Source organism: Acanthisitta chloris, unplaced genomic scaffold (assembly GCF_000695815.1).
Source record: "Acanthisitta chloris isolate BGI_N310 unplaced genomic scaffold, ASM69581v1 scaffold2892, whole genome shotgun sequence".
Taxonomy (NCBI): Eukaryota; Metazoa; Chordata; class Aves; order Passeriformes; family Acanthisittidae; genus Acanthisitta; species Acanthisitta chloris.
Genome location: NW_008661991.1, coordinates 59,001 through 85,068, shown reverse-complemented (window position 1 = coordinate 85,068; position 26,068 = coordinate 59,001). Strand labels below are relative to the sequence as shown.

Below are 26,068 nucleotides of genomic sequence, written 5' to 3'. Positions count from 1 at the left end.
TCAGTGACAAAAGCAGCATGATGCCCCTTCTCCATTTACCACTGATAGCTTTGCAGATAGGGCACTTACCAAGATGATTTACCCCATTCCAAGGCAGATCATCCTGCTACATGAGGTCGTTGGGTGTTTTAGCTGATAGTCTCTTGGGTTGTTAATCTGGAGTTATGGGCGGGAGTTGTCTTCCTGTATATATGTTGTATATATGCTGCTCATAAAGGTGCAGAGTGGCATTGTCACGCTCTGACACTATGCTTGGTGCCCTGGGTATGGATACCTCTCTTGTGTGGCAGCAGTGAAAAGTGCTTTTAGAGCACTCAGAAGGGGTAGAAAGGGGATTTTGGATGAATGTCTTACTAAATGCAAATGTAGTCTCCTGGGTTAATAGTATCTTAGGTTTGCATCATTAACAACTGAAATCAGATATGTCTGTATTTTGCCCATCATTAAAGGTAACCCTTTGCAAATGTATCATGGGAACTACTGTGCTGGTCTTCTGGATTTTGGTTTTTTTGTCAAGCCATTGAAATGGGAGAGGTTTCAAATGAATTTTGCAGGTAGTGGAAAGTTAGAAAATTACTTGTCAGTTAGAAACAGCAAGAGTCTCCTTTAAGTTATTAACTCATCTAGACTTGACCAAAATAGTCTGATGGTGAAGCAGTTGGAGAGTGACAGTGGAGGGTGAGTGTGCTGCATTGCATTCTTAAAATGGTATACATTTTACTAAAGTGCTAAGTTAGCAGCCAGCGGTATATTACAAAGTCACAGAATAGTTAGGGCTGGAGTACCATTTGGACACGTAGTTCAACATCCCTGTCAAGGCAGGGTCACCTAGAGCAGGTGGCAGAGGAATGTGTCCAGGATGGGTTTTGAATGTCTCCAGATCAGAAGACTCCATGGGTATACCTCTGTGGGTAGCCTGTTCCAGTGCCTTGCCCTCCTCAATATAAAGAAGTTCTTTCTTGTGTTGAGTGGAACTTCCATGTGTTTTAGTTTGTGGCCATTGCCAATGGTGACTTTCAACCCTGAACATTGTGGTTCTGTGGTTTAGTTGGTCAGGTATCCTAAGAATAGTGTATATGGTACTTTATTGAGCTGAATTTCAGCTTTGCTAAACATAGGGGAAACAGAAGATTTAACTGCTGGAGCAGTTGAACTGTGGAACTTGAAACATGGCAGGGTTTGCAAAATCAGGTTTGCTGGGTGAAAGTCTCTTGTTGTGTTCTGTATGTAGATTCTTGAATCTTGGAATTTAGAGATTCTGTGTAATGAAGGGCTCCCTGCATCCTAAAGCTCACCTGATGAAGATTTTGTTGATTTTTCACTGTTGTAATACAAATCATAGAATGTTAAGGGCTTAGAATGGACCTTAAAGGTCATCTAGCCTCAATCCCCCCCTGCTATGGACAGGGTCACCTTCCACTAGATCAGGTTGCATTGAATACTGACAGGGTTGGGGTATCCACAGCCTCCCTGGGCAACCTGTTCCAGCATCTCACCATACTCACAGTAAAAAAATTTCTTTCTAATATCTAACCTAAATCTGTTGTCTTTCAGTTAATACCAATTACTGCTTGTCCTGTCACTACAGATCCTAACAGAGTCCCTCTTCATCTTCCTTGTAGGCCCTGTTTGGGTACTGGAAGGCTGCTATGAGGTCTTCCCGGAGCCTTCTCATCTCCAGGCTTATCAATCCCAGTTTGTAATCTGTCACTGAGTCTTCGTGTGCACTGTACATGTGTTCCTTTTAAATAAAACTTTTACATAGTTCTGTGTGGGAATTGCTAAGTGATTTTTGTGTGTGTGTGTAGTAGTAATGCATGGGTCTGTTCTTAACCAATATTTGACCAAGTTGCATCAAGACATCATTTTTTAGATAATCCGTGGTCTCCTGTTGTAGAGATGGGTTTGGAAGTCCTGCAGGCAGCTCAGGATGTTCGCCTGACTTCAGTGTGGCAGATTAGAAACTCCTGAGTGTGTGTATTAGTTATCTTCACAAGAAGGACTTCTCTTGCGCATTGTTTAAAGCAAGTGAGTATTTCAAGAATAAAGCAATGTAGACATTGTCTGCCAGCACCCAGCTGTCTGAACTTCTAGCATGCCCTGCCTGATATCCTATTGGTAGTGTGTCCAAGAAATTAAGAATGAGGGGATGTTATCTGTTGGTTTTGCATGCTTAGCTACAGTACTGAGATAATTTGGTAACTGATGCTGAGTACTGTTGGAGAATGGCTAACAGAACAAGGACATATTTCCATGGAGGTGCTGTGTCAGCAAGGAGACCCCTACTAGCCAAACAGGAGCAGGAGTCGAGCAAAGGCTTATGGGAGCTTTGAGCATATAACTAAGAAGTAGGCCTCAGGCATTTAGCTTCTCAGCTTTAGAAGTTATTTTTGCAGCATAATGTTGCAGCCGGAAAGCTCAGCAATGTTGCAAACCCAAGGATGAACTATTAGGGGGAAACAAAGAAGGATTCTCCAGAAAACAAAGAAGACTCTTTCACAGCTGCAGCTGCAAGCAGGCATAGTATATAAATGTAACCTGTAGAGCTTAGGTAATGCTAAAGTGAATAATAGATATAGTTGTCCTGCAAGCTAAGAAAGTATATAAATATAACTTTTAGGGTTTAGGTAATGGTAAAGAGAACAATAAGCGTAGTTATTCAGGCACTGTATAAAAGAAGGACTGAGCTAACAAAGTCTGAAGGCTTTTGCAGAACCTCATATTGAGTGTTTCGTGTCTTCCCTGCTCGTGAGCTCTCCGCAGAGTACAGCCAACTGAAGATTGCTAGAAACTTGAGTGTTAGCTACTGAGCTCTGTAATTTTTATTGTAGTAATAAGGGTTAATTAGATGGACCTGCAGTGAATTAGAACCAACAGAAGTAAACTCAGCTTACCTGCTTTGAATGCTTTAGGCATTTTTGTCAAATTACAGGGTTGTTTTCTTTTCAGGTCCATACTAGAAGGAATGTGTAGCTGCAGAAGCTAAACACACTCTGAAGGGGATGCAGTTCTTGGGTTTAAGCTATGTTAGTTCTAAAAATGATCCTAGCTTGCCTTTTTTCATGCAAAGGATAAAAATCAGCTGAGGAACGGGTAGTTTGAAGGCCCCCATGTGATTTCTCTAACCTCTGATACTTAACAGTCTAAAAATAGTTGCCATATGGGATGTCTTTATTGTGAGGACAGCCTCTGCTACTTCAGAACCTTTCTGTGTTTAAGCACTTTCTGTACCTAAACATTTTTAGCTATTTCTTATCTAAGTGAAGTTGTGATATGGCTTTGAATGAGAGCTGCTGTCATTGTCCACAGATCCAGGAGGATAGGGAGTTACTGCTTGAATTTAGTAGGGATAGTTATGGCAGGATTCTGTATTTGATCTTTTCTCTACTGAGTTTTTTAGATCTCAGTTAAAAACTAACTAACTAAATTGATATTATGCCAATGAAAAATGTAGCAAATGTAGAGATTAACACCTGGCTGGTGTATTTTTCAAGCCATACTGTTACAGTTGTTTAACCTTCTGGTAATCTACTGAGCATTTGTACGCTCAATGGAGATTATTAAGAAATGTGCCTGCCAGACCCTACTTCAGTAGTTCTTGCTTCTCTGGGGAGTTCAGCAACTGCTGAGAGAAGTAAGAGAATATTTGTTACTTGCTTATGGTGGAGTCTATTTTCCAGTAAGCTATTGCATGCAAAGAGAAGAATCCTTACAGAGCAGCTGTGTTTCCTTTCAAGGTGCACTGTGAAGAAAGCAAAATATAAACTTGTACACACTTCTGTGGCACAGATTATAATTAGTATATGTAATCTCCGGTATTTTTTCTGATTTTAACTGTTGTGGACTCCTGTGTATATTAATGGGAATGTATGATACAAGACAGTGAGAACCTGTATTTGATACCAGCAAGGTTTTTAATACTGGCTATAGCACTTTGTTCCAACTTCTCCATAGCACTGATGCCTTTTGACATGCTTGGAGGGAAGGTGTATACTGTTTCTGAAACAGTCTTTGTTAATTTACTGATTTCTTTGTTTCACTAGGCATCCCCTTCTCTTCCTAAGCATAAGGTTCACCCTGTGAAAGTGAACTTGCTGCTGCTTTGAGAGTAATTAATTACAAAACAAAGACAGAAACATCCAAACTTGGGCTCCTCTTGCCAGAGGGATATTGAAGCAAAAAAAATAATTCTGGTTTATTTTGAGGTATTTTTCAATATTTGAGAGGTCACCTTTTGGGTGTCATGGCAAATAATGTGATTTGACAGGTCTGCTGCAAAGGGTACTAGAGATGAACAATGACTTTACTTTCTGATCTCAAACTTGTGTGCTGGGTGGAAGCAGATACCCTTCTGTGTCTGAGTTGGTTCATTTCTGTAGTGAAATGATGATAAAAGTTTGGAAGTTAGGCCATATAAAAAGCAAAGATGCTGTAAATCTTTGCTCTTTCTGGTTGATCTGTTTGTGGTTTTTTTAAAAAAAAACATTAAAATGGAAACCTAATAATTATAAGTGAAGTCTGAGATGCTCTTGACTGAAGAGGGTAGAATGTGCTGATAGAACTTTTCGGTTTGAACTATTGCTTCTGTTCTTCCAATGCTACAAGCCCAGCTGTGGGGAAAAAATAGCAGCTTAAGTCAGTTGTTGCCACAAGTCCGTGTTTTTTTGCCTTACATGCTATTTGAGGCCCTTCACCAAAGAGGTGAGGCAAGTATTCAGTATATGGATAGTATTTAACATCTGTAAGTTGTGGTCCTTAGTTATTGAAGCAATTGTGGACATCATGTCCTAGGCTGTTCAGGTAGTTTGTTTGCTGTCATGTCTGTTGTAATGGTGAGCACATGGCAAAGCCCAGGACCTCTTGCCCTGTGTTGTTAGTTGAGCTCTTAACTTGGTAAAGATCTCTTCTTCCCCAGAAGGTTTAAAGGAAGGATTAATGTGACTTGTGTAAAAAATTACTTGATTCTATGTGTATGTATCAGTGCATGTTTCACTTTGGTTTGAATACTTTTTGTGTCGCACATAAGCCATCTCCAGCTTGCAGCGTGGCTGGCTCTCAGGCCACTGGTGATCTGGGCTAATGGAAGCATATGAGTGTGCAGGCTTTGTGTTGCTGTCCAACCTGATGCCACTTTTAAAGCACTTTATAAAGAAGGGTATGGAGGAAGAGGCATGAAGACTACTGGTTTTTGGCTTTTGGGTGCTTGCATTTTTTTCCTCTTAGTATGGGATTGAGGATGTCAGTTGCTAAGCTAACTAGCTGTGTACTACAGGGCTTAAGGTGTAGGGATATTAAGTCATGCAACTTTGTCCTTGCTTAATCGACATTTGAGATCAAAATTCACTATGAGAGAACAAAAAAGAACCCTGATTGGAGGAAGCTGAGAGGATTCATCCTGCAGTTTGAAGGATAGGGCTGTGATGGAGATAGCTAGTTTGTGCCCCGTGGATCTGCTAAGGCAGACTTATGATGGAGTGTCTGTGGTGCTACTGGGTTCTGCACCTAACCATCTCTCCAGTTTACTAGTGAGCTGTGAGCCAGAAGTGCTGCTGTGACAAGTCAGCAGAGCAGAACTGTTCCTTTACCCTTGCCTTCCTTATTCTGGAAGATGAGTCCTGTCATCCGTTGCTGAGCCCTCTGTTGCACTGAAGAATGTTGGGTACATGGGGGACAAAGCCTTATAGATACGTTGTCCTTCAGGGAGAAAAATAGGAGAACAAACCGAGTAGTGTGTGGCCTTGAAGTTGACACATGCTTCCTTGATTAGGAAGTGTGTGTTTTTGTAACTTTGTTTTTAAGTTTGTATATCTCTTCAATTAGACTAACCTAGTTGGCTTCATATTCCTGGGTATTGGTGAAATGATGTCTTATGAAATTGTCATTGGGACAGAAGGATGTAATTGCAGTGTGAAAGAGGAAAAAGGTTTTACACAGCTCAACTGGAATACTGAGAAATTCTGTAAAAGAGAAGTAGGCATCCTAGCCAGTTCAGGTTGATGTTGACTTTGAAGTCCTTCAAGCTATCAAGATGCTGTATTTGAAGAGTCCTCAAGTTTTTTCCTTTCAGCCCATTGAATCTGTTTTCTTCTGGCTCAAGAGGGCTGTAGGAAAGTGTCTGCAATAAGATGCTATTACCTCTTGCAGAATACATATGCATTTTAACAGAGTGGTATTGCCTTGGAGAGGACTTTGCTAGAAGACTGGGAGTTAGCACATGAGACTAGGACAGCATGCACAAGTGTTTAAGTGAATAAGAGCAAAAAATGCAGTTGGGACTGCATCTTGGGACTGGTAAAGTGCACTGGAAAAGTCTTTCCTGTTAAAAAACAATCTCATTTAAAGTATCAGTTAAGTCTGGAATTGTTTACAGCTTGTTTATTTGAGATTTGAACAGCTGTTTGTGTGTTCCAGTGGTAGTTTTGGTAGAATTCTTGCTTGTCCTCTTTCATTCTAAAGATTATAACTTTTTGAGGTTTTTTCATCTTTTATATAAGCTAATTAATACTGCATGTTGATGTTGTCTTGCTAGGGGAATAAGTTCTGTTGGTAGAAATAGCAGTGTGTCTAAATCAACCTGAATAATTAGGAACGTAAAAATGCTGTACTTCATTGGAGTCTGACTTGAACTGATTTCTTAACAGAATGTAGGTGTTTGTTTTCTTTACAGAATATTGTTAGAGTTGATCTTTCAAATATGGTTTCTAGGACAACTTAAATTACCCTGTATGTTTCCCTTCCTTTACTCCAGCTGATGGGATAATCAGTAATTGCAGTCAGGCAGAAGAGCTCCTGTATTGTCTCTGGATTAGTCTATTGTCAAGCAGTGTCTACACCTTGTTCTACATGCATTACTTTTTCACAACTGCTTACAAATATTTGTCGGCTTTATTCCTAATACATAGTAGATTTAGTGGGGCAGTATTTAGAGCATTCTGTGGTTCTTAAGTGTTTTGCAGGAATGTTAAGTTTCCAAAAGCATTTCATACTGAGTAGAGACTTTTAATCTGTGTATACATTTTTGGTGTTGCCTGTCATTCAGTAGATAACTTGCACTGTTTTCCTTCTAATGCACTCACCAGAACTATTAAGTTTCTTCATGTCTGTACTAATGGCTGTTTCTTGTTCAGCTGTCTGCAGTTGTCTACTTGTCTTCTCATTGCCTACCTGGAATGGGTTAGTCTTCCTTGCTGCCTCTTCATCCTTGCTGAGAACTGCAGATTAATTTGTGCTGCACTAATCTCCAGTTCCTCAAGGGTGAATTGCAGTCATTTTAGCTATATCCCATATGATTTTTTTTTATATTTGTCTTCATTTCTTCACTCTTTCTTAACTCACTATGACTTTGGAGCCAAGGTATAGAAGCGTTAAGTGGTATTACTTGTGTAGTGATTTAAGTGTTAGTGTGAAACGTTTCCCCTTCTAACCTACCATGTTTTTTACCTTTTTATTGTTGCATAGGACTCCTGCTTTCTGGTCTTAGTTGCCTTTGTTTACGTTAGTAACTTCCTAAGTTATTTGGAAATTTTGAGACCACCTTATCAGCAGAATTCTAAGCTTTCTGTGAGTTTTTTTGGTCTTTGATCTGCATTTTGTCTAATTTCTAACATACAGCTTGACATAAATCAAGAGAGACTCTTCTAGCTGCTTCTCTTGAGCTGCATGAGTTTTGTCATTGAGCAGTACACTAATCTAGTTTCTGCTGCAGATTCCTAGTGTAGTAAAGGGAACAAAAATGAATGGACTTGGAAGTGGGAAGGGTTGCTAATGGAAAAATGTTGGTTTATGCTATTAAAAAAAATCCAGAGAAAATATGGGCAAGTAAATAAACATTGTTTAGCCTGTTTGTGCAGACTCACCAAGCATGAGATGTGCTGTTAATGTGTGGACATTAGAGTAACTATCAAGCTTTCCTTGTCAGCTGTCCTTCCTACAAGAAAACTGAGTAAGTAGTGGTTTGTTCTGATAGTGAAGGTTGTTGACTGAAGAGATGCCCTCTGGCCTGTATGTGCCTTTATCCATGAAGAAGTCTGGGATATTCTAGCTGCCTCAGTAATAGTTCTCACATATGCTGGATTGACCAGCCTTTGTTACCTCTTACTGTGCAGCTTTGAGTATGTATGAATAAATACTGTGCTTTCATGCAGGCTTATTAAGATACTTGACTATTTGAAGAAAAGAAGTAAGCCCTTCAGATTAACTATCCAGTGAAGAAAAAATCAGTGAAGAGGAAACATTAAGAATTGCACCTATTCAAAGTACCAATAACTCTGTGCTAAAAATTCTGATACTTAAATTGTTTTTTTTTGTTCTGTTTTTTAAAGCAAAATTTAGCATCTGTATTATGTCAGGTCTATCACTTTTCACTGAGCCCTCAAATAATGGTGACTTTTAAGGTGTTTGGCAACACTCCTCACAGACAACAAACAATTTACCCTTGCTAAATTGCCTTTATTACTGTTATGAGTCAAAGTAGTTGGTATAAATCCTTTGAAAAGAGAATAACTCTTGTAAGCAGAGACTGTTTTAGACCTTCATATCTGGAAGAGGTAACATTGTACTCAGCCATGGGGTTCTATTTGTTCTGCAATTTGGTATAGGAAAACAAAATCTAATGCTTGCTTATCCAAATGGAAACGTGATAATTGTTGCATACTTCCATTGCAGTGGAAAACAGGAGAAAAAGGGCAAATACTGAATTCTAAAGCGTGTACTGAAGGTCCCCTGGTGTGTAACACTTCATGCCAATCTTCAGGAGCATGTTTAGCATTTCTTAGGACTTTAACAAGACCATTTTATCAGCTGTGACCCTTGATGCTGGTGGCATCTCATGGTACAGCTTGGGCTGCCTCTGAACAGTGATAATGTACGGGAAGAGTCTATGTCTAATATCTGTCTGACCACTTAAATTCACAGTAATCCCCCTTATGTAATAATACCACTTATAAGTATATAGCTTAATCAGGGCAGGCATCTGTGCAGTGATTTTTGATGTGGTATATATAAAAACAAGTAAATTCTGTATATAATACCTATGTGAAATAATTTTCCTCCTCAATGACAGGGATGCACATGTATGAATCAAAACAGGTGGTAGAATGACTTTGTCCAGAAATGTGATGCACTAAAGGTTTCTCCTTAGCATTTGTGTGCATGTGAGGTGCTAACACTGGTTGAAGCCTCTTCTGTTTTGTCAGCTCTCCTTGATTCTGTCTCTACACTGCCAGGATTCAGCCTTAGCTTCCATTTTCAACTGAGCATGAGTAGTCAGTATGTTAGACCCCAAAATACGTGTCTTGCGGGGAAAAATTAGTAGCCCACTGTGATTATTCTTTTGCTGGGTTTCATCTTGTTAGCTCTGCTTTATTTTCGAGAGCTCTCATATAAAAATCTACCGTTATAATTGTAACTGTTCTATGGCAGCCAGAAATAGAGTAAACCATATGGCTTTTTAATTCCTGCTCTTTGCTCTTGAAAAACAAGAAAGCTTGCTTGCTTTTCTGATGGGCAAACCTTGCTCATGATTTGCTTGAACTGTAGCTGATTAGAAAGTGCAATTCAGTTAATGCCACACAGTGTTAAAAAGTGTTTGGATTTAAAATCTTAACTATGCTTGGTGAATTAAAAGTAAGTTTATTAGAAGATAGGTGGCTCCTATGCGCTGTAGGTTAACAAAGGGGACTGCTTAGTTTGCTGAACTGAGTAACTTTGTCTTTAGCTCTGTTTCCTTGCCGCATTGTAGAGAAAGAGATGTACTTGTTCAGCAATTCTCTGCTTATTCCAAATGTATTTTAAGACAAACTATCATTTCTTTAGTAGACATAGAACCCTGTTTGCTCAACTTAATGCTTTCTTAGGTTTTAAATGCAGCAACTGCTGAGCTATTTTAATAACTTGAAGTGTAATGCTATCTCTGAGGCTAATAGTAAAAAACTGTATTGACTTTGCTAATGGTGCTAGGGATTCTTGAGTGGTTCAGTATTTTATAATTTTGGAGACTTCTCATAGCTCAAATTTTATGTTAACGTGCTGTTTTAATACGGTGTATAGGCTGGAAACTGATTTTCAAAAACCTAATTTACTTTAAGATGTAGTTAGCTGTATCTTATTGGTTTTTTCGGGTTAGAAGTGTAAATGAAATGTCAAGAACTCTGGTTTTTCTAACTATATGTAAAAGTAGTCTGTACAGCTTTGAAAGTAATAGAAATGGTAAAGGAAATGGTAGAACAAAATACAGTGAGACATAATGGTGTGGTAGTTAGAGAAGTGACTTGCACATTGGTGCAAGTAGGTGCTTCTGTGAAGATAGACATGGTATGCAAACTGGAAGTACTTCAAATGAGAGGTGTTCTTGGTTTTTTTTGAGAAGTGCTGCAGTTCGAGAGAGCAGTGAAGTCTGCGTAGCAAGTATGTTGAAGTCCTGTACATACAAGTAAGCTATCCTGTTGATGATTTCAGTCTACAGTCTGTGGTTCGCAGTAAGCAAATAATCTATGGGATCACACTGCTTTGAGGGACGCAGATCCAAATGTATCATATTCTGCACATCACTATGGTCTCTATAGTACAGAGTTTTGGAGACTGCTACTTTAATGCAGTCTCCTTAAAGGTAGTCTGGACTGAAATATCAGTTGAGATTTTCCGATTTTCTTCGTTCAGCAGTTCATTGAACGTCTTGCCTGTAAACAATGGAGAGCTGAAAATGCAGGTGTTACTGTTGTTCCGGGTTGAGACCAGAGAGAATGGCATGCAAGCTTGCAGTTGATACCAAAGCCTCAGTGTTTTGTGTAAAAAGATTATTAACCTCAATTAGAAATGAAGACTAGATATGAAGTCAGTTAAACATAAGGGCTTTGGTAGCAAACTGAAATTAAAAGTAATTTATACCACTTTAAAACAGTGAAAGTTTTGAAGATTGTTTTCATAAAGCCCTGGATGCATCAGCCTTTTGAAACCTGAAGTCTTTTTATCAAGTTCAGACATACCTCATCTACTAACTAAGGGGAAAGAAGGATCAATCTCTTCTTAAACTAGTCTAAAACTGTGGCAACAGTCAGGAGTTGTCATATTTCTGCCAGTATTGTGGCTATATTTCATGTCCGGACTGCTTATTATCTGCAAATGGCCCATTAGCTTTTGTTGTAACCTCCTAGCATTGTTCAATTTAAACCCCACTGGATTTGCATTATGTTTTAGTTAAAACAAAGAACAGTGTTCTTGGGGACAAAAGTAGCCTTGTGAAAGTCATGCATATTTTGCACCAGTTATTCCATTTGAGAAATTCTTGTCTCTACTGCTGCTTGTATGTCCAGTAGTACATGTTATTTAAAAGGTACTGCAAGGGAGCTTAGTGAATAATGTCTGTGCAAGATTTTAATTTACTTAATATTGAAGATCTAGGATTTTAAAAACTGGATTCCAACAAAGTAGTTTGTCATCTTGTGTATTTTTTATTTGTGGTCTGGGAAAGACATGCAAGGAGAGCTGTCTCTGTGGTGCATGGTCATCTTGTGCTGATGAAAAATCAACTCACTGTGTTTTCTTGCTCTCCTCTTCAGTCTTGAAGATTTAAAGTTTTGTTTTGTGGTATAGTTTCTTTTAGGCATGCTCTGGTTCTGAAGATAGTTTCCAGGCTATATACAGGGGTAACTGGACTGCATTATCTTTTAAATCTTCTTAAAAATAAGCATCTTATTTTGCGTTAAAAAAAATTTTTGAACTTCATTTGAAAAGATTAGATTGGAATTGCCTCAAATCCAATTACGCCACACTGCATGGACGTGCTGGGAATACAAATGCAATTACTGTAAATTTGTACACACTGATTTGTTGCATTATCTTGCTAATCTAACATACGGTACTTTTTGTGTCCATATTGCAGACGGCAACTCCAAACTAACATGGCAGTCAGACTGTGTGATGTGGCTTCTCTGCTTAGAAGTGGTTCGTGGGCAGCAGAGCCTTGGACTGGGGTCTGTGGGTCTTTTCTTAAATTCTGTAGGCTACTTCTTTACATGTTAATAGTGCTGAGGCCATACCAAAGTCTTTAATCTTCTATTTGGAATGCTAACTTGCTTATCTGTTTCACCGTAGGCTGTAGATTGTGCCCCTATTCCGTGAGAGCCTAGAGAACTTTTTATGTAATAACGCGGTAATCTCGGGTAGAAATTACACTGCAGTGGCTTGCCTTTCTTCTAATGTCAATTAGATTTTGGTACTAATTCAAAATACCCAGAGGATAATTGAACAGTAGTATTGTACTAAAATGGTTTTGGTATGGTCTGAATACTAAATTGCAGTAACTTTAAAAACCTGTATACTGTGTATTTATGATTATTTTTAGATGTATTTATCGGTTTATTTTAAGAATTGTTTGAAAACTGTGAACTTATCTCAAACTATTTTTCTGAGTGAAAAATATACAGTTCTTTGTCTTTTATGAACAGTCATATTCAACCTGTCAGTAAATGCGTTATTTGTAAAGTATATTAGTATCACTTTATTCAGAGCAGATGGTTCGATAGCTGAGAAATGTGATAATTTTCAGTACACACAGGCTACTGCAGCTGTTCACTTGAATGTTGGCTTAGGATACAATTCTTCCCACCTGAACACAGAAATAAATGTCCAAGTAAGTCAGAATTGTTTGCTGTCTATGCAATAAACATATCAAATTTGAGAATTAAAGACAAAAGGGGGGGAAGCAATCATAGACAGCACAGCATTTGTGACTACTTGCTCTACCAGGCATACTAGTGTTTTGAAAAGTAATTTAACTTATTTGGGATCATCTACTTTTTCATCCTTTCAGTGGACTTGTTTCATCAGTGCCAGGAGCAGGTTGCCCCTTGCATTTTGTCACAAGGGAAGAAAAATGTTGTTCCAGTTGTAGCTCTTCAGGAAAACTAGATCATACTTTTGTAATAAATGTTCTTAATAGATGCATCCTTTTTTTGTGTTGTACTGAAGAAAACCTCTTGGAAAATACTTTTGTATGGAGAACATAAAAATGTGTTCCCAAGAATGTCTGAGTTGTAGTTTAAGAAGCTCAGTTTACCCCCTCTCATGTTTTTAGGAAATTGAGATATGCACTCCCTGAACACAGCTGGCCTAATCTGCTGTCTGGGTATGCATTCCTTGTGTATGGTGCTTTGAACAGGATTGTTAAGACAGAACCTCCAAAAGTCCAGATGTTCCATTGTGATTTTACAAAAGGCTATTTTGTAACTCCTAGCAGTTTGAGGTTGGATTTCAGTGATTGGTGGATTTTTTTTTAGTAAACAACTTCGTAAGTCTTACTTTGATGTTGAAATATTTATTACCAGAGAATTAATTTTCTCTTGGATGTTGTGCTGAATAATTGGTCTCAAACAGGATAGGCTGCCCTAGTCTTGGATATTGGGCTGCCATTAAAAACACACTGTATTTGCCAGCTGTTGCCATTCAGTCACTGACTGAGATGGCAGGGCTGCCAGAGATGGCAGCTTTGTGACGGCTACTTGTGTACAAGTACACTTATCCAGATTATTTCTGCTGCATCTCCCAGTCATACAGTTGGTTAATTTGGGGTGAGATTCAGTAGAATCATAGAACGGTTTGAGTTCAAAGGTACCTTAGAGATCATCTAGCTCTAACCTACTTTCTGTGGACAGGGACACCTTCCACTAGATCACTTTGCTCAAAGCCCTCTCCAGCCTAACCTTAAACACTTCCAGGGATGGGGCATCCACAACCTCTCTGGGCAACCTGTTTGTGTCACCACCCTCACAGTAAAGAATTTCTTGCTAATATCTAATCTAAACCTACTCTTTCAATTTGAAGCCATTCCTCCTTGTCCTGCCACTGCATGCCCTTATAAAAATTCTCTCCCATTTTTCTTTAAGGCTCTCTTCATGTACTGAAAGGTTGTAGGAAGGTCTGCACTTAGTTTTTCAGTCAAAGTTCATTAGGGAATAACTTCATGATTTTCTTGGTTCAGGAACTGTTGCTTACCTATGCTTGTATAATACCTCCTCTTTTTGGAAAGACTTTACAGCATACCATAAGTAAGGCATTTGGATCAGGTGCTGGAAGATAATTTAGTGTTCAGGGGTTACAGTGGAGTGCCAGTTAATGGTTGGACTTGATGATCTTAGAGGTCTCCTCCAGCCTTGATGACTTGATGATTCTGTGATTCTAAGTATGGTTAAATTTTACTTTCTCTTGTTTCCTATAGAAGTGTGATCATATGACTTCTTAGGAATTGCTCTTTGCTGAGCTTGTGTGCACATTTTCCATTAACATCGCAGTGAGCCTCATCCCACGTTGAATGCAGCTGCTTCAGTGATTCTTCAGCACTCACCTGCTTGGTAGCAGTCATTAATTAGGCATTTCAAAACAGTGGCATCTAGCATGACACAAACTGGTACAGCAATCTGAAGGCACTAGCAGAGATGCTCTCTGAAATTTCAGCAGCGTAAGCCATGAAGAGGAGCACACAGTTAGGCACAGTATTATAGGATATTGTCTGTCTCCAGCTAAGTGAACACAGGAGTGTATGCAGCAGTGAATCAAATAGGAAATCACTGTAGAGAGGCCTTTTTTTCATAGGCTGGACAGTGTCTGAAGCAAGTTTAAGGAGGTATTTTTAGATTTTTCATGACACTTCAATCAAACAGTGCTAATGTTAAAAGCTATTTAAGCTGGAATTATTTCCATGGATGGAAGAAAGTTCTTCCAAAGTGTTATCTTTTTGGCTAACACTTCATAGAATCATAGAGTCATGGAATGGTTTGGGTTGGAAAGGACCTCAATCATCATCTAGTTCCACCCCCCCTGCCATGGACAGGGAACCTTCCACTAGACCTGTTTACTTAGAGCTGCATCCAGCCTGGTCTCGAACACTTTCAGGGATGGGACATCCACAAATTCTCTGGACAAACTGCTTCATCCCTCTAATCATCTATGTGGCCCTCCTCTGGACTTGCTCCAACAGGCTTTTATTCTTCCTGTCCTGAGGATCCCAGAGCTGGATGCAATATTCCAGGTGGAATCTCACTAGAATAGAGTAGAGGGACATAGTCACCTCCCTCAACTTCCTGGCCATATATCTTTTGATGCAGCCCAGGATACAGTAGACTTTCTGGGCTGCAAGTGCACACTGCCAGCTCATGTCCAGCCTCTCATCCACCAAAACTCCAAGTCTGTCTTGATGGGACTGGTCTCCATCTCTTATCCTCTAGCCTGGATTACTACTAGGGGTTTCCCTGGCTCAGATGCAGCTCCTTGCACTTCGTTGTCTTAGATCTCATGAGGTTCCCATGGGCCCACTTCTTGAGCTTGTCCAGGTCTCTCTGGATAGCATCGTGACCTTCAGGTGTGTCAACCACACCACTCAGCTTGCTGTCACCTGCAAGTTTGAGGGTACACTTGATCCTTTCACCTGTGTTACTGATTAAGACATCGAATAGTACTGATCCCAATACAGATACCTGAAGGACAGTGCTTGTTATTGATGTCCACTGGGACCCTGAACCGTTGACCACTACCCTCTGGATGCAACCATCCAACAGATTCCTAATCCATCAAACAGCCAACCCATCAATTATCTCCAGTTTGTAGAGAAGGTGGTTGTGGGGAGTTGTGTCAAAGACTTTACAGAAGTCCAGATAGATGACATTCATTGCCCTTGCCTTGTCCACTGCTGTAGTCACTCCATCATAGAAGGCCACTGGGTTGGCCAGGCAGAACTTGCCCATTGTGAAGCTGTGCTGGCTGTCTCAAATCACCTGACTGACCTCCATGTGCCTCAGCATAGCTTCTAGGAGGATCTGTTTGGTGCTCTTCCCAGGCACAGAGTAGTTCTTGGAGTGGCAATCACACCATTATTTTGGTGTCTAAAAGTAAATCAAAGTAAAGATTCAAATTTAACTCTTTTCAGAGTTCAGGGCAGGGAAGAAGTGAGAACCAGAAATTATCAGTTTAATCAAATAAAAGCATTTAGAAACTTAATTCCAGCCTGTGGTAACAGAAGTTTTATGTAGAGATTGTCAAGGAAGAGTTTATTTTCCATCCAGTTACATTTATATATCCTCTGAATATCTTTAAATTACCAGTTTTCTTGTATGCTATTTACTATGAGAAATGCAGGATACAGTCAATGCCCAACCTCTTTTTCAAAATAATCAAATACTGCCACCTTAAATTCTGCATTTCATGTCATTTCAGTAACCAGTTCTAAGTTAATGGCACTGACTACCCTTGCAACAGGCCAATTCTGCTTGATGACTTTTGGAACAGGCTATGATGATGCCGCTAAATGGAGGGAATGGCAGAGGATGGAAACTAAGCTTTGAGTGTTGACTTTAAGTGACCTTCTAGAAGATACACTTAATTTTTCCTGTGAATTTTGAGTGTTGCCTTGACTAACAGTGAACACCCTTCTGTATTGATGAGGGTTTTTTCCTATAGAGGCAGTATATGGCCTTGGCAGTACCATTTCTGCATAGTGACAGGTCTTTTGCGTTCTTGTCTGGACTCTCCACTAGATGGTGAAATATGAATTTTGATGGTTGTTGTTTTCTGTGCTTTCTAGCAGGTAATGGCTGCCATGGAAACACAACTGTCTAATGGCACAGCGTGTAGTCACACAGCCTCTAGTTCAACCACCGTAAACAATTGCTCATCTCCAGCTGACTCTGGAAACACAGAAGACAGCAAGACCAATTTAATAGTCAACTACCTTCCACAGAGCATGACACAAGACGAACTGAAGAGTCTGTTTAGCAGCATTGGGGAGATAGAGTCCTGCAAGCTTGTCAGGGATAAAATAACAGGTATGTTGGTTTTGAAATTTTCTGCATCTATTCATTTTTCCAAGCAGTGAACTGACAGATGGTGTTCTGCAATCTTTTAAGTCATGGAATAAAGGCAGAAGAGGCCAATGCTGATACTGCTAGTCAGAAGGAACTTAATAATTATTTAGATGATATTCCCCAAAATTAAGTGTCTGTATTTGCATTTCGTCAAGGTTTGTGTGAGTGCTATAAATGCGAACAGGACATGTAAACCTTTAGCTTTCTTAAGAAACTTTTGGAAAGAAGATTGAGATGTGCAAAAGCAGACTCTTATGCAAGGTTTCCTGGAGTGTTCATTTAACTTCATTGGAGCCATAACTGCATTAGCCTTAGCTGATGCAAAGCTTCCTTTTTCAGGCATGCAGGTAATGATACTTGTACCTTGGAAAAAGGGCAGATTATCTTGTTTCCCAGGTAAAGCTGCTTTTGCATTGCAGCACTTGAATAATTTCTTTAGGATGTGTGCTTGAATCAGTATATGCTCTTTGACTTCCTTACTATAGAGTAGTCTGACTGACTTCTGTGCTGTTGGGGACAAACCCCCAGGCCGTCCCAGCCCGGGGTGGGGACCCCCGAATAGCCACAGCTTCTTTCTGTAGCGGATGATTTCTTAAGACATTAGGTAGTGGAATGGATGAGTCTGTAAAGTACCCTGCTTTTCAGCATTGATAGTCTGGGACACTGAAATCACTGCTTTTTGTCCTGGGTTGACCAAACCTCAAAGCAATCTCTGCTCCTCACTAAGAAGAATACTTAATGTTCTTGGAGAAGAAAGTAGACTGGGCTGATGTCACACCTTGGTGTGTTCGGTTGAAAGCTGGTTGATACAGAAAACAAGCCTGTCTTCTCTGTAGGTAATGACTTCAGTGCTTTGAAACAAAGGGTCCATTACTTACCTATTTCCTGTCGTAAAATAAGCCTATGTTGCTGAAACTTGAATATAGGTAAAATGTAAAGGAACATAGTAGCCTTAAAAAGAAAAGAGTCTGTTCTTCTAACTCCCATTGTCTTCAGTGCAAATTCAGTTGTATGTGTGAAAAATGTTTAATTTTCACATTGTGGAATAATCGCCATGATTTCAGGCCTTTGTCTCTTTACCCAGGAGTGCTTATGAAGTTGTTAGCTAAACTGAAACTCTGTGAAATTCAGATGTATATTTCAGAAAGCAACTGAATCAGGTGTCTTAAATTTCGCTGTTTCCTAGGGTACACTTTGAACCAGATTTTTGAGTAGGCCAAAGCCTGCTCTTTGGAAATCCAGGGTAGAAGTTCTATTGATGGCCCTTCTTGCATCCCTGAGTGTGGAAAGCTGTGTAATTTCATGGTCATTGAGCCCCAATCAGCCTCCAAACACCACATCTCCCACCAGTCTTTCTCTGTTTGTGAACACCAGGCCTAGCAGGGCCCCACCCCTAGTAGGCTCATCTACCAGCTGGAGTCAGAAATTATCCTCTATGTACTCGAGGAGTGTCTTAGACTGCCTTTTCTCTGCTGTATTAAATTTCCAGCAGACACAGTTGTGTAGCTGTGAAGCTGAGGTAATACACTGTTTCATTCTGTACGAGACAGGTGTTCCCCAGCTGAGGGCTTCTTTTTACATTGCTTCCTGTTGCCAAACTTTCTGCTATCTATACTTGAAGAGAAGTCTGAGGACATTCTTGCTGATCATTTATACATGGGCCTGTTTTTCAAACTTGATCCACCTGCCTTAGTGTAAAGCTTACATGTTGGTTGAAAGTGTGATCCTCTTAAAATATTTTTCCAAATCTGTGTTCCTGTTTGGCCTTTGGCTGGCAACTCTGTCATGTTGTGATGGGATTTCTTTGTCATCAGCATTATAGGCTCACAGAGTAAATTCTTCAGGTCTTTATTATGTGACCTTGAAACATTTTACAGTCTAGAAACAGTACATGGTAATGGACAGTCACATAGAGGAAAGGGTCACACTAAATTTTCCTTCTGTCAACTTCAGTCATATAGAAACGTGTATCTTGTTTAATTTTTCAAATTTCATCTTTTCTTCTGAAGAAAATTTTTCACATACTTTGAAGTGTTGTCTTATTCTTGTTTTGCACATAGTGCAGATGTAAAATGCAGCATACAGTTCAGAACTGTAGTTGAAAAAAAACCTGTCTAGAAGTTGCACAGTTCCATAAAATCATTGATGTAGCTGTAGTCAGTATGTTTGCAACTGAAGCTTATAGAGAGTTTTATTTGTTAATGTGGAAATTTCTTACGCATGTTGTTTTCATTGAAGTACCATGGTATTAAATGCCAACTATTCTGAATTGGTCACAAAGATAGAAAAATGTATGGAGTTGGACATGATGCCGTCAGAGTTGAGCTTATGTTGTTCATAGCGGTAACATTGGTTGTAATTCAGGGTGTGGCATGTATGTGCATACAGTCAGTGCAATGGTAGGAAGGACTCTAGTGCTGTCAGATCCTTGCTTATGGGGTGGTCTGGTTTTGGCTGGGATAGAGTTTATTTCTTCTCAGTAGCTGGTACAGTGCTGTGTTTTTAATTCAGTAGGATAATAATGTTGATAACACACTAATGGTTTGGCTGTTGCTGAGCAGTGCTTACTCCAAGTCAAGGACTGTTCAGTCAGTGTCTCAGTTTCTGCAGTGAGCCACGTATATAAAAAGCTGTGAGTATAGCCAGATCAGGTGACAATAACTGGCCAAAAGGATATTCCACATCACAGAATGTCATGCCCAAGATATAAACTGAGGGAGTTATGGGAAGGGGAGGCTGATTACAACTCGGGGGCAGGATTTAGCATTGGCCAATGAGCAGTGAGCAGCTCGTGTTGTGTGCATCACTATTTTTTCTTGAGGTTTCTCTCTTCTCTTTTATTCACTATTACTATTATATTTTACTTTGTTTCAGTTAGTCAACTGGTCTTAACGTGCAAGTTTTACTTATGATTAACTCCTCTGTCCACCAGGATTAGGGACTGGGGGAGTGTCCATGTGTTATTTAGCTGCCAGCTGGGCTTAATGCACAACAAAGGGCCATGTCACGTTTTTACTTGAACAAATTACTATAGGTTTTGAAACACCCCAGTAGTAGGACAAAGGTCTATATATCTTCTTGCTTATTTAAGGTGACTAGGTAAATATAGGAAGGCAGAGTATTTAGCACTGTTCGCAGTATTCCAGACAGGGAAAAAATTACTGCAAAAGACAAAACTCAGGTGCATAGAACACATTACTTGGAGTGGGAAGGAGCTTCTGCTTGTAGTATGACAAGCTAGTTTGTTAGAAAGCATGTGTGTCTAGGTCAGCCTTTGTTAATTCAAGCATTTTATGGTTGTCACTAGTTAAAGTTTTTACACAAGAGACTATAATGAGCAAGACTATTGGTGTTCAGCCTCCTATAATATCCATAAGCAAATGCTGTTTCTTTTGATTGTGCAACAGCAAGCACCTTTCCATGCAGTCCCTGCCTTTAACTATGCTCTTTGGGGTTGAGACATCCTATTTGGACATGGTGTATCTGTTAGTAACCTTCAGTTACTGTCTCTTATGGCTTACTGAACATCTTTTATCAGGTTCGTGCAAATCTTAGCATCCATGGTACTCCCTACCATTGCCTTTGTCTGCTTGCTGTGGTGAAGAGCCCCGCCAAAAAAAAACCCAACCAAAAGCTGCACCTAGGCTTTTGTATCTGATATCACATTTGTGTTGTTGAAGCAGCACATGTTCCTCACATGTGAAGAGCCATGGAAGATGTAAGGCAGGAGGATGGCAGTGAATTAATAAAAGGGTAGAGTTGAATTTGGCTGAGATTACAGACATAATCTTACTGTGTGGCAGGATGAATTGTTAGCTACTTTGGTCAGTGTTTGATCCTTTTCATTCAGTCTTCAGCTTTCATTTTTCCAGATTTAGGGTAGCAGCTGAGAAACAGTTAGGGAGACAAGCATCAAAGTATTGGATATTGATATCTAGTAGTGATCATGTCCTGCAGGTGTTTCCTTGTAAGCTATCCAGCTTGTCCCTCAGTGGTATATGAGCTGTGTGTTCAGTAAATAGAATCCATCTACTGGAACTATAAGAAAACCGCAGTTAGATTGGGGATTGCTCAGTGTCTTATGCCATTTCCCGCATTTTGCAGAAGCTTCTTCTAAAATGCAGTTCAGGCCTTAATGCAAACTAAAAATTACTTTGAAATTTGAACAGTCATTGAAGTTAAAAGTAAGTGGTAAAAAGGCAACACTGGTGTTCTGTTCTTGTTCCTTTAGCCCTTTGTGTTAGAGAGACCATGGCTATGTAGGGAGTTTCAGATACAGTTGTACAGTTAAGTGAGTTGTATGTCTAGGTGTGTGCTTCTATCCTTGTTCAGTGTCAAAATAATACTGCAGTAATCTTGAAGGCTTAAATCAGACACAGTTGACAATGGTGACTTCTGAAGATTCAGTACTCCTTGTAAATGAGCTAATATCAGCTGAAGGATCTCCTTACCTTAGCAAACAAGTGCTCTGTAGGATGATTATCACTCTGGATGATCACCCATGCATATTGTAGAGCATTCCTGTGTCTTGAATTGCAAATCCACACCAACAAAAGGGTTCAATGCTTCCTACTTCTATGCCTGAAACTCTGTTAAAGGTTTCGTGTTCTTGAAGCTGGGCTGGAGGCTAGAAGTGCTCTTACCCTGGCTTGCCTTTGGGGCATTGCAGACTAGCTCTTGCAGTTTTTAGGTGGTTGTTAATGTAATGCTGTGGGTTTATGTTGTGCCAAGTCTGGTTTTGTGTGCTGGTCGTGGAACACATCTCCACTCTAAAGTTTTATGAAACTTGTGAAAAATTGAGTCCATGAGATGAGTTCGAGTGAGAGCTTTTGCATGTGGGCTTGAAATGTTGTCACATGTTTCTTATAACACATGTTTCTTCCACCAGTGTGTACAACTGTAGGAGTGATGAAAGGTGGAGTAAAGCCTAATGTCAAGTTGCTGTGAACTTGGTCCTGATTCCAAAAAAAATGAACCTGACTTGCACTTAGAGTACTTCAGTGGATCTTTACCAATTAACTTCATACACAGAAATTTATAGCTTTAAACAAAGTTAAGTTTATTGAAAATAGTGTTTGTAAAATTAACAGTTACATGGCTGCTGGTGGAAAATCATAGAATCATAGAATTTAAGGGTTGAAATGGACCTTACAGATCATCTAGTCCCAACTCTCCATGCCATGGGCAGGTACATCTGCCTCTGGTAAAGCATGTTTGTTTTTACTGATCACCTCTTTGATTTTCATGTGCCTAAGCATAGCTTTCAGGAGAAAATGGATTACAGGAAATGTATTTTACTATTCACTAGAAAATGAACTATTCTTTCAGTCAAGGCCAGCTGACAGATTTTGAAGGAGTTAAGCACTGAAGCTAGCATATGTAGTTGAAGTTAAGTTACGAAAAGAAATAAGGTTCTCAGTGTACTAGAATTCTTATGAGTTTTTTTCTGTAGACTTATAGACAATGAGTTTCAGCTCCTTGATATTTTTACTTAACCTTAGAATTGTGTTCTTCACTGTCATATATTGATGCAAATAGTATATAAAATTGGTTTTGCAAGATAGGCTTTTTAGCATTTCTTTTGTGTGATACTGTAGTTCTTACTAGTTGTATTCCTAAAACTCATTCTTTTGCAGTAAGGTCTTTCTTGCAGAGGTTAAAATAGCCTGGTATGTCTGAAATGTCACTATACTGAATTCAGTGACTGTGTAGAATTTGTAGAAAAATTCCTTTTTTTAAAAAAATGCATGTTTATCAATGTTTTTTGGTTGTCCTCTGTGGAAATGTGTATGTGAATGTGTGTTGCTCACTATTCAGACTTCTTAATTTTCCAGAGTACGATTAGTGCGTGCTTGTGGTAAACGTTTTTATTAGACCATGAAACTAGTTTTAGAGCTTAGTGGTGTGTATTAATTTTAAGATGGATTATTATTCAAATTCAAATGTTCTCTTTTGGGTTTTTCTTTATATTTGATATACTATCAGGATCGTAATTTAATAACAAATGAGAGTTCTCTGCTTTATTTTTCCAAGATTTGGCATTGATAGGATTCAATTAGTGGGGCTACTGTTACTACCTTACTTTTTTTTTTTACCTGTTAAAGATAATTTAGAAACACAACTCTGCTTGCTCCTGAAAATGAACTAGTATGTTTTATAAAACTTAGTCTTACTTGATGAGAAAATGAGTATATACTGAATAGGTTTTGAGGATGTAGCTGGTTGAGTGTTTAGGCTCTGGACAGGTTTTTGTGGAAAAAGTTAATACCTTGTATTTCTAATTATCCATTCTGTTTGGCCTGAACACCTTCCAGGAATGTTAAAGAATTCCAGACAAGATGCAGGATTATCTGGGTACTCTAGTAATGTAATCGACAATTGTTTCCAGAAGTTAGGTTGCTCAACTCTTGCACAGGGTATTCGGTAACTCTGACAGCAGCCAAGGACTCCCTCGTGTGGTGGGTGTCTCAGGCTTTCAAAGGCATTGTGCTGCATTGTTAAAAGGCAAGTGTTCTGGATCATGTGAATAGAGAGAATGTGTTGAAATAATTTAAGTGGTTGACTGTGGGAAGAAATGCAGCAACGGAAGCTCTTCTAGTAGTAAAGCTGCTGTTTTTTCAGCACCTGTTAGTCGTCTGGTAATAATGTCGTGTACTAATGGAGCAGTGCTGGGGTAGAGATGGATCAGCTGTGTGCTCAAACAAAGATAAAGTACTACAGTATTGGCTTTGGATTTTGTCAGGAAAGACAAGTTTCTCAGTCACACATCTAGGAAAATTATCTTCAGCAGTAGCTATTTAGTGAGGGAAGTCATAAGGAGATGTCAGGGGCAGGCTTAATATTGGTCAGAAAGTTCTGGGGTCAGATTTCATGTTTCTGTCCAAGAAACATTCAGAGAAGACCTAGTAGAATACCAAGATGCTTAAATCAAGCATGGAATAAAACTGCCATACTAATCAGCTGCTCTCTAGTCAGGATACTGTAGAAAGCAATTCTTTTCAGGAGCTATAAAATGACTACTGAAAATGCATCATGAATTCACTGTGCATTTGTGAGTGACTTTGCCTGCTTTTGAAAGAGCTTAATTGACAACTGTTAGGTTAAAGGTCACATTTGTCTAACTTTCTAGCCTTGCTTTTAAGGTATTACTGATAATAAATGACTTGAGCACTTTCAGATGAAGTGTTCAGCTAACTGAACTCTGGTAGAAACATAAAATGATTTGGGTTGGAAAATGAAAGGAAAGGATTGTTGGTAAATACTTTTTCAGGCAGGCCATTTCCCAAGGAGGTTGAGGGGGAGAGGCTGTAAAACATCTGAATTGCTGGCCTGGTGTGGTTGGGCTAAATTACCTGATTTGTCTAATGCCTAAACATAAAAGTATAGAGTCTTATTGCAAGTTTGTTGGAAAGAACAAAATGTGCTTGGTGGGGGTGGATAACTTAGTTTTGAACTCTTTTCAGGTTTTTCTTATTTCTAAACAGTGATTCACATGCACAGGAACATAAGTTCTGTATATCCCAGAAAAACAGAAGCTTGGACGCAGTAAAAATTATTTCAGAAGAATAAATTGGAAGAGATAGTAACTACGTATAGATTATCCAGGAAGAATCAAGTCTGTCATGTTATCCTGCCCTTATACCTTTAACTGTTCATTACTATTTACAGGTGCTGTGCTCTGTCCAGTTGAGGCATAAATTGGACAGGTTTTCACCAGTAGGTTTTCATTGTAGGCCTTAAAACCATCTGTCAGTAGACAGGCAACAGCAAGGAGACACCACCAGCTTTTAGAGGTCTAGAAAAATAATTTTGCCTCATACTATAATGAGATTACGTGATCTCTGAATTCGTAACTGAGAAGGGTGTTTATACTGAGAACAGCAGCAGACACTGCAAGAAACGGTAATGACCTGTGTTTACTCTGGAAGGTGGACTTCAAGGGAAATGTTTAAACTGCAGTAACTATCTGAAAAATAAGAGACCTGTTGCTCCATACTCCTGCACAATAATTAGGACAACATTAGTTGTCCTATCTAGAACAATCTCTAATCTTACATGACAGTTCTCACTAGCTTGTTTCCCAGCACTGATGTAGGGGATGCCTCAGGACACCTAGGCTGTTTCATGCATCTTTAGTGCTGAATTTTTCTTTGTTTCATGTCAGCTCTCTCTCTAATCTTTTGATTATGAGTAATTTGGGAAGTAACAGGGCAGCAGGAAAAATTGCCTTGTCTCTTAAGATCTGATTCCTCTGAAGTTCACGGGAAAGCTTTGCATAGGTCATTAACAGTGAGGTCAGCTGACTTATAATGGCTTTCCAACATTCGGTAATACAGCACTTTTCTTAGGTGGTGTAAATAGCTGTGCCAATGGAAATGTACAGTGCAGTGATGCAGGTTTTTTTAATCCCACAATCCTTCTGAGCTACCTTAAATAAAAACTAGACCTGGGTTGGATTTTGCTAAATGACCAGTTAAGTTTCTTGATTTTTATCATTTATTCACTTGAGTCATATCTACAGTAATCCAACCTAAGTCTTCATGATTTTTATTTCTGAACTTCAGGAAGTAACCACAGAGTCCTTTCATGTAAGGTATTTTTGCTATTCAGAAAGTGAAGGTTTATTCTTTTTGTCAGAAGAAAGAAAATCTTGCTTTAGGATTTGTGCTAAAAGGTCTCTATCTTGCTTTCAGGAATATTGCTGCTACTTTAAAAGCAAAACATTAAGAACGGAAAAGTTTCATTTCTGTCACATCTTTGTATGACCTCTTTCTCTGTAGGTATCACCTGTTCGGGACTTTTTATGAATATTGTATAGCAGAGGATTTTCTTTGGGCTTTACAGCTGTGTGGATTATTTATAGTTTACAGTAAACTATAGTAAATGCTTGTAAACCAACCTGGGCAAGATAAAACTGGTTAGTTTGTGATTATTCTCTGTGAAGTACTGTGAATTTGAGCCTGTGCATTTTTAAAGCAAAATAAAAAATGCATTACTGTAGTAAATGCACTGTGACCATAACTATACTTTTCTACTTATTTTTTTCCCTTTCAGCTTGAAATTTTTCTGGTCTTCTGGTGCTGGGTGCCTGTGAAGTTTGTCTACTTTTCTTCGTAATACTTTTTCCCAAATACTGAATCAGTGTGTTCATTACTTGCTATTTATTTAGTGTTGAATTGTTTCATTTATGCTTTTCTAGTGTTCACTTGTATCTCCAG

The 26,068-nt window shown here is 39.1% G+C and overlaps 1 protein-coding gene across 2 annotated transcripts in view; it reads left to right on the top strand.

Annotated features, from left to right (window-relative positions):
- Positions 1–11,885: 11,885 nt before the first annotated feature.
- LOC103798162 (ELAV-like protein 2) overlaps positions 11,886–26,068 on the top strand; it is a 40,526-nt gene continuing 26,343 nt past the window's right edge. Inside the window, exons 1-2 of one of the 2 annotated variants that reach the window (XM_009070411.1) lie at positions 11,886–11,969; positions 16,571–16,811. In XM_009070411.1, coding sequence (XP_009068659.1) covers positions 11,898–11,969; positions 16,571–16,811 — 313 coding nt within the window. In that variant the 5' untranslated portion in view covers positions 11,886–11,897. The remainder of the gene's footprint in view (positions 11,970–16,570; positions 16,812–26,068) is intronic. The other variant, XM_009070410.1, reaches the window with a different exon arrangement.